General features: G+C 36.2%; 1 protein-coding gene across 4 annotated transcripts; it reads left to right on the top strand.

Annotated features, from left to right (window-relative positions):
- Positions 1-303: 303 nt before the first annotated feature.
- On the top strand, positions 304-8,562 carry LOC112556462 (cysteine sulfinic acid decarboxylase-like). Of its 4 annotated transcripts, none has more exons than XM_025225491.1 (16): positions 304-334; positions 423-528; positions 804-937; positions 1,973-2,066; positions 3,117-3,207; positions 3,437-3,543; positions 3,729-3,844; positions 4,200-4,337; positions 4,499-4,615; positions 4,907-4,971; positions 5,829-5,907; positions 6,179-6,260; positions 6,731-6,848; positions 6,981-7,035; positions 7,597-7,686; positions 7,792-8,562. In XM_025225491.1, the coding sequence occupies exons 2-16, from the start codon at positions 516-518 to the stop codon at positions 7,975-7,977; spliced, it is 1,485 nt and encodes a 494-aa protein (XP_025081276.1). In that variant the 5' UTR covers positions 304-334; positions 423-515; the 3' UTR covers positions 7,978-8,562. The 4 variants fall into 4 exon arrangements, with proteins under 4 accessions (XP_025081276.1, XP_025081277.1, XP_025081279.1 ...); XM_025225492.1 differs by having other exon boundaries at positions 316-334; positions 452-528; XM_025225494.1 differs by lacking the exons at positions 304-334; positions 423-528; positions 804-937; positions 1,973-2,066 and adding an exon at positions 2,077-2,225 and having other exon boundaries at positions 3,140-3,207.
- Positions 8,563-8,564: the final 2 nt, after the last annotated feature.

Raw genomic sequence — 8,564 nt, 5'->3', positions numbered from 1 at the left:
CTAATAATTGATAAAGAGTATTTTCTAAGAAGTTAAACTGTGTGAATTAAATACTAAATATAGACACGTAGGAAAGATTATTATTTTGCATAACATTCTTTTTGCACTTTAAACTTTTGAAATTTGAATAGGAATAATTTGAAGCCATACTTTTTGGGACACGCTGTGCTTGGTTCTTCTTTGTTTACCACACCAGTGACCGTTAATGACCGTGAACTTGCTATCGGCGTAGTTATTTTAACGAAACAGGGTCATCTGGGGTCACCGACACATGATATTATAATGCCTGTGTATCCCTCACCTAAACTTTCCCCACTCTTCTACCTGGCCTCAGGTAGGTTTGCTAGGTTTGATAATCTCAAGGTGGAGACCATGTTTTGAAGTAACAGTAAATTACTTTATCTTGACCTTTCCTTACACAGGTGTCAACGATCGTCTTTCCGATTTCCAGATTGTTTAACAGCTCAGCTATCTTTGGACGGTTCATAGACATCTTTATTTCCACCTGACGCGTAATGGCAACATCCAGTAAGTTGTTTTAAAATTTTAATTAATCGAGCTTAACATTTTTACTCAGTATTTAACAAGTGCCCACAAAGTGATAATCAAATATATCCATGAAAGAACAACTGCGTTTGCAAGTCACGCAAAAATAGATATATGAGAAAATACGAACAACTTGAAGTGGTTTAAAAATGAATAAATGATGTTTGGAGGGAAAGAAAAGAAGAAAAATACGACTTTTTGGCCACCTACAGTATCTTGGTTCAACTTAGTACTTTATGTTGGGATTGTCACAAAAGGAAACTCTTTCCTGGACCCAAAGATCATAGAGTTCCTGAACAGTTTCCACAAGCTAGTGTTAGAAGAAGCTCTACAAAATGGCTCGGACAGAAATTTGAAGGTGGTCGACTTTCTGCAACCCGAAGAACTCAAGGTATGAAGATCCTGTATTATTTACTATCTTAGCTAATGTCTGGCATTTTTTACTGTTGAAGTGCATGTAGCATTATCTAGAAGCATTTCTTAGCATCAGTACCATTGACAAAATGTAATCCACCACGGAGCATTTGGTATGTCTACTGCAAGCAATAAATTTCAGACATAGACCTTGTTTTATTCAAGGGAAAAATTTAACAGGAACTGCATATCTAGAAACTGTAGCTTTACAACAACATGTAGAAAGTGCAAATGAGATATGTTTGTACAACTGGCAGCTGCCTTTCTATGTAAGAAGTGTTGAAATATTCATCAACACAGACCTTCCCCAGGCTTGTTTTCCAAGCCCTGCGATTATGGCTTCTTTTACCGTTTGTAAAAGTACAGGGTGAGAAAATTCCAGAATAAATATTATCCTTGACAACCTCCTTCAGCCTACCCATGACATTTTGTTCAACCTTCCTGTGGCTCAGAGAACAGTAATTAGCATTAAAAGGAAAGACAACTCAGTGACAGCAAATGCCTCCGCCCAGCAGTCAACCGCGTTTCATCAAGTGCGGCATTTTAAACAAAAGATCCTGGACCACATATGGTTTCCCTTGTCCCGGGAACGAAGGCAATCATCAGTCAATCTTTTTGTTTACATTTTCAGAAGCAATTCTCCACAATTACGATAAAAAAATCACCAATTGAATATTTTTAAAAATCAAAATTCGATGAAGAGTAAAAGGCATACAGGATAATCTGTCTCTCTCTCTATATATATATACAAACACTAAAATGAGATATCATTTTTGCATTTGGCGAAACTAATATTCTGCAATGATGTTTATAGACCGTGCTGACTAAGCGGTGAGAATTGTTCTTGCGCTCGCGTGTGTTTGTTCACCTGCAAGAAGTATTTCCTGAAGGATTCATGTTCAGTATGACTGTGTGTGTGGGTGTGTGCACGCGCGGTAGTAAAATTACACTTTTTTTTAAGATTTCAAAGAAATGATCCCAAAAAAAAGGTTCACCATTTATGTTATAACAGCCACTCCTACATCTACCGGTAAATCCGGAACCGGAAACAGCGGAAAGCATTCTTGAGCTGTGCAGGCGTGTCATTAAATACAGCGTAAAAACAGGCGAGTAGCTTTTCTGTCGGTTGGTTTGTTTTCCTGTTTTTATGCCACTCAGCAGATGTCTGCCACATTATCTGAACACGACAGCGATGCTAGTGCCATCGCTCTGGAATGTGGGAGGAGGCTTGCTGCAGGAAATCAACTGCTGACAACGGCTGGAAGGTTCGTCTTTGTGGCCCTTGCGAACAACATGTACATGTCAAAGGAGAATGCAAACATCTTGCGCCATGAATCTTGTGAGCAGTCGTCTTAAAAAAACAAGCTTAGACCAAAAGCTTTTCTAAACATATTTAACAAATTCCCAAATGTTTAATTTATACTTACATACATACATGGAGATAGATCGATAGGTTATTTGTGAAACTTTAAATTCTTTTAAAGGAGTGGGATAATGTTATCTTGGACTATCTTCAAAAGTTTAACAACACAGACATCAGGACTTTACATGTATAAATTTACTTTCTGATGGTCTAAAGCCGAGGAGAGACTTGGTACCAGATGCTAGTGTGGCGTATCAGTGTACAAACATGACGTCACGATTTTGACCGGATGTTTGTGGGCGTGTATCTCGAAAACGGAATTGGGGCAATAACATCTTGCACTGAGCTGTTTACACAACAATAAAAAAAGTTGAACCCTACTACACATTAAACCTTTCTTGACAGGAAATGACGTAATGTGTTTTTAACAAACCTTTGAATTGCTAAAAGTGTCTGACACCGCGAAACGAATTATTTGTTTATGCAAGTAGATTCGCAGGAAGTGGGTGTGGGAAATGTGCTGCCACACTCCACTATTCAAGGGAAAGATGGTGACATTTTCTTTTCCTCTCAAAAGTGCAGACGAGAACACCAAATTAAATGGTTTACAGCTTGAGTTCTGCATCATCAGCAAATACACTGATGGACCAGAAACTTCCTTTTCTCTTCTTTAATTCTATTCACAGAAAACAATTTAATGACTCCTCTAAACATTTGCTACAGAGAGAGGTTATGAGGTCTGTGGAAAGATTGCAGAATTATATTTATTCTTAAAAATCATTGCCTTTTAAAGGTCATCCCCGCTTTTTCAACCAGCTGTACAGTGGCATTGACCCCTTCTGTTTGGCTGGTTCGTGGCTGACAGATGCCTTGAACACAAATATGTGAGTATTACTTAAAATATCAGGTTAGCTTTTATATACCTTTTAGAGCAAAGAATAAATCACATCTGAAATAAATGTAATTATATCACTTGATTAATAAAACTTTGCTCAGTTAAAGGAATATTTTTTTCTGTATTTTTACTTAAATTGAATTTTTTTGGTCTGCTTTTTTCTTGATCGCTTCCTGTTACCGCTGTAGTCTTTAAAATGACTACTTCTGTCGTTCCAGTCATACATACGAGGTGGCTGGAGTGTTTATTCTGGTGGAACAATATCTCATAGACAAACTGTGCGACATTGTTGGGTACGAAGATGGCGACGGTTTATTTTGCCCAGGCAAGTATTATTTAACCGGATTAAAGAAAATGTATATCTTTAAAAGTTTAGCAATTAAAATATTTGTAACTTAAACGATACTCCGTGTATGTGTTTGTGTGTGTTTGTGTGTGTGTGTGTGTGAGAGAGACTAGCTGGATGTTTTTGAAGATTTAAAAATGTATATGCTGACATTCTTTTTTCAGGTGGGTCCTTTAGTAACATGATGGCTATTCATCTAGCCCGCTTTCAGCGGGATTCCACTGTTCGTGAGAAGGGTTTGTACCAGTCTCCAAGACTGCGGCTGTACTGTTCTAAAGAGGTAGGCTTCATTTTGAAGACAAGATGCGAGAAAAAAAGTATATTTTACCTTTTAACATGTTAAACACAAGACTTCTATATTGTCGTCCACCACCACAACCACCACAACCAGTAACAACAACACATGATTGGTCTCTTCACCACTACCATATCTTCTATTTAGCTCCATCAAATGCTAAATTTCTTTGTGCATGAATATGTGGGATAACTTTATAGACATCTCAAGGAGGATGCACAAACCTAATTATACTTGACTATAAAACAGTTATATAACTAAGGTTGAGAGCAAGTCTGTTAAACAATATTCAGGAGAGAATTCTATATCACATAAAGAAAACATAGAATATATGTTGAAGGCTCATTACTCGATGGAGAAGGCAGCACTCTTCCTCGGCATAGGGACAGACAATGTCATCGGAATATCAACAGACAGTCGAGGATGCATGCTTCCTGACATCTTAGACATGAAAATTTTGGAAGACAAAGAAACTAAGGTATGCTGTTAGCAACTATTGTTAAACAGTAACCATACAGCAATAGAGGTTGTAGTCTGAAGTGAAACAAAACCATCTCCTTTGACATGTTCTTGGCTGTAACAATTCTCGCCGACTGCCATTAATAAGTCAAAATAATACTACTTTGTTTACTTTCTTAGGGATTTGAACCAACTATTGTTGTGGCAACTTGTGGAACCACTGTTTTGGGTGCCTTTGATCCTCTGCCAGAGATTGCTGAAGTCTGTAAAAGACATGGCGTTTGGCTTCATGTCGACGTATGAACAATTATCTTTATTTATTTTTGAACTGTTTGTCTTTGAGATCATTATTCTTTTCCGTTTAAAGCAGTGATCCACCTTAAGCTAGGATAAAAATATTCTGTTTATTTGTTCTTTTAGAATCATTTTTACTCTATGTACCGAAAACATTTCACTAATTAATATTTTCTAATTTTTAATTTATTTTGTGTTTGTTCATCAATTACATCTTTAGCAGTTTTTTTTCCATCATTTATTCATTAAGTGGGCTCACAACGATCATGTCTATTATTTTTATCTTTTTAATAGGCTTGTCTGGGCGGTGGTGTACTTCTGTCGAAAAAATTTAAGCATCGAATGGCTGGCATCGAAAGGTACTTTTTGATGATGTGGTTAATTGTAGAAGAGCATCTTTTAGGCGATAAGCTATAAAGGGGACTTGTGTATTTGTGCAATTTTATTTCTCGTTTAAAATGTACATTTTCTGACTTTCATAATTCGTAAAAGAACCTTTTTACCAGTCGACACCCTGATAACTGTCTGCCCTTGTGATCATCTGTCCCAGTAAGAATGAGAGGAGTGTCTTCAGAGTAAAACTCACTGCGAGGAACTGAAAATTTTGACATAAAGAGCAAAAGCGTCATCTGCAAAAAGTAAAAACAAAAAATTAAAAAAGTACACAAAATCATAAAAAGATTGTTGAAATTATTGAAAGATCAGTCGTGAGGGTTAAGTCAATACTTTAAATCACATATATTCAACGTGGTACACAACAACAATAGTAGAAAGAAACACTCGTGTTTGTTTGCGCACGTGCACGTGTGTGTATCTATGTACATAATAAACTCGCAACTGCACATGCACGCACTCGCTTGCATAACTTTAAATTGTAGGAAACTGTGTGTAAAGTGATATTACATTAAACATAGTAATGCAGAGTCACATGTAAACCAGCTGCACAGGTCAGCGAGAGGTCATGTTTTAGGAAGTGCAAGCAGCGAAACACGGCTTTCGTGTAAATGTCAGAATGTCTACTGTGTATATACAGACAAGAAGATGTGAATAATGTGTTAAAGTTCTGCTAGTCATTGTCTTGAAGAAAGAGTACTCAATACTGGATAGTCAAACCCCATTCGTCATTATTTGCCCAAATCCCAAAGTTAATTATGCAAAGTCCACTTCATGGTCAGTTAAATAAAAACCTTTAATTGCTCATTATTGCTTAACACAGATCAGACTCCATCGCCTGGAACTTTCACAAGATGAGTCATGCCAACATTCAGTGTTCAGTGCTGCTGTTAAAAGACAAGGTATGTTTTTTATGAATGACTTATAATCCAGTTATCAGACAGTTTGAACTCAAAAGGATATTATGATTCTAATTCATAAACCATTTGGCTTAATTGAATAGAAAATACATAATAAATACTCTTTATTAATCAACATAACCATAAATTTCATGGTAAATACAGATGTTGAATTTGTTTCCTTAGATATTTTTCAGTTGCAGCTCTTTGTATTGTAATAAACTGTAAACCTCTGGCTACCTCTTTAAAAAAACTAATCAATTGGTTTATGCAGGGGCTGCTTAATAAAGGGAACGGTTTGAATGCAGAATACCTGTTCCAGCCTGACAAATGTTATGATGTGTCATACGACATCGGTCAGTCTTGATATTACTGTTTATTTACCTTAAGATAAAGACAATCTCTTCATGCAAAAGAACTCTGTTAGTAAAAACAAAATTCATAGAACTAAAACTCTCAGTTAAGACTTAAGTATCTGAGCTTAAAATCCATTTAATCTCCCTCAATAAGGGGCAGAGAGTTGTTAAAAGAAAGCCAAACTTTGTCTCAGATCTCCTAGTTACATAATGTTAAAAAGTAATTGCTAAACCTTTGTGAGTACAATAAAAAATTCCTGCACTAAGTTTTGAAGGCGAAAACATGGAAAAAATATTGTACACTAAGGTAAAATATATCATCCAAGTCACAGAAAGTATTGAGATAAGTGTCTCTGTAAGAGTGCTCGCTATGCAGTGAACTAAAATACAAAACTGTGGAAAGTAAGCCAGTGTAAAGTTGTGGGTATTTTACTGTCTGTCATGTCTGTCGTGGTGGGTACGGACTTCAGGCGACAGAACTGTGCAGTGCGGCAGACGGGTGGACGACCTGAAGCTGTGGATCATGTGGAAAGCTCTGGGTGACAGCGGCATGGCGGACAATATTGAAAATGCTTTCAAAAATGCTGAGTAAGTTGGACTTTGAAGCTTTTCTATTCTGAGGTTCTTTTAAAAAAAAACAAAACAAAAAAAAAAAAAACACCCAAAAAAACCACAAAAAAGGTCAAGAAAAGATAATTCGATTGAACATTCTGCTTTCAGGTATTTTCAGAAATTACTGAGTGAAACTGAAGGGTTTCGTCTGGTCCTACCTGAGGTAGGATATGTCTTAAATAATATCTCAGATATCCTTGCTGCTTTTTGAAACCTGTAATAGTAAGGAAAGCTATGATGTGAATGATTTATCAGGGCTTCTGCTTACGCAAAAAATTAGCAGAAGCCCTGATTTAGACCTACAGGCTAAAATGCATGTTCAAAGCAAATGAATGTGTGAAGAGAAAACCACTTGAAACACTCAGACAGAATGAGAGGGTGAGTGAGAAAAAAGAGAAAATATTATCCAGGTAATGTGCATGCGATAAAACGTTAGAAAGACAAAGGGGTCGTGGTATAGTCATGTTATATATCTTCATTATCATTATGCCCAATATACCTAATCTTAAAATACTTAAATATAATAATAATAAAGAGATTTCATAGAGCGCTTCAGTGCACCATTAAAGACTAGCTCAAAGCGCTTAACAAAGAAATATATAATATTTAATTTTGTCTTATACCTATTGACTTGTACTCAGAGTTATTTAATCTCATCATACCTATTATATGTGATCTTACAAAACCAAACAGTTATTATTCCTAAATTTCGCAACATATCCAGTTTCAGAGTACAAACATTTGTTTCTGGTACATACCACCGTCTTTACGAGGTCAGATGGAGACAAAAGAATGGTGGGAGAAAGTTGGCAAGGTGAGAGAATTGGTTAGAAACACACACACACACTTGAGAGGCACGCACTGTTAGGGAAGCCTCATTTACTCCCTTTCACTTGATTTTTTTTTTGTGATGATGCAGGTTGCACCTGAGATAAAGAGAAAGATGACTGTTCAAGGGACGATGCTGATTGGCTACCAGCCTCTTTCTTCCAAGAATCTGGTTAACTTTTTTCGCATTGTTATTCTCAACCCACTTTGCGATTTCTGCGACATGGACTTTGTGGTGTCAGAAATAGATAGACTAGGAAAGGATTTTATTCCTTAAATATTATCATATAGTAGTAACAAAACTGAAATTCACTTTATGCTAAAACTCTCAAAAAGGACTCATCTCTTCCAGAGAATACTACAAAATCTGTTTCTCTTTTCTAATATCGTTGAATTGCACTTTTTAAACAAATTCTTCTAATTGTTCACTTAGTCTTGCCGTATAATTGCATCTTAGAGATAATAATAATGAGTATTCATCCATTATTAATTTATTTATTCCTAATACTGTTTATCTTGATTCTGTTAATATTAAAATGGTAGAGATATCATTTATGGCGTAAAGATAGTGTCATGGAAATAATTGCGAAGTTACAAGTGTTTGTCCATTCTTTGCTGTATTTTATAATTATTTTTTTTTTCATCTTTCCTTCGTGGCAGGGGATGATCGGAGTAAATAGATTGTTCGATGACCTAATTAGCCAACTGATGTGTCCTATTTTTAAACATGTATGTGACTTTGACTTACTCTAGAGCAGGGGTCTCAAACTCATATTAGCATGTGGGCCGCAGTGGAAAGTAACAGCCAGTCAGCGGGCCGCACCACGAAAAGAAAATGTTTTTTCATTAAATTTTACGAACACT

The sequence above is a fragment of the Pomacea canaliculata genome, linkage group LG2 (genome assembly GCF_003073045.1).
Source record: "Pomacea canaliculata isolate SZHN2017 linkage group LG2, ASM307304v1, whole genome shotgun sequence".
Lineage (NCBI taxonomy): Eukaryota > Metazoa > Mollusca > Gastropoda > Architaenioglossa > Ampullariidae > Pomacea > Pomacea canaliculata.
This window is presented reverse-complemented; position numbering and strand designations above follow the sequence as displayed.

Coding starts and splice junctions, on each gene's coding strand:
- LOC112556462 (XM_025225491.1), top strand. Junction 3,208..3,436: donor GATGCCTTGAACACAAATAT/GTGAGTATTACT, acceptor CTGTCGTTCCAG/TCATACATACGAGGTGGCTG. Junction 7,687..7,791: donor GGTGGGAGAAAGTTGGCAAG/GTGAGAGAATTG, acceptor GTGATGATGCAG/GTTGCACCTGAGATAAAGAG.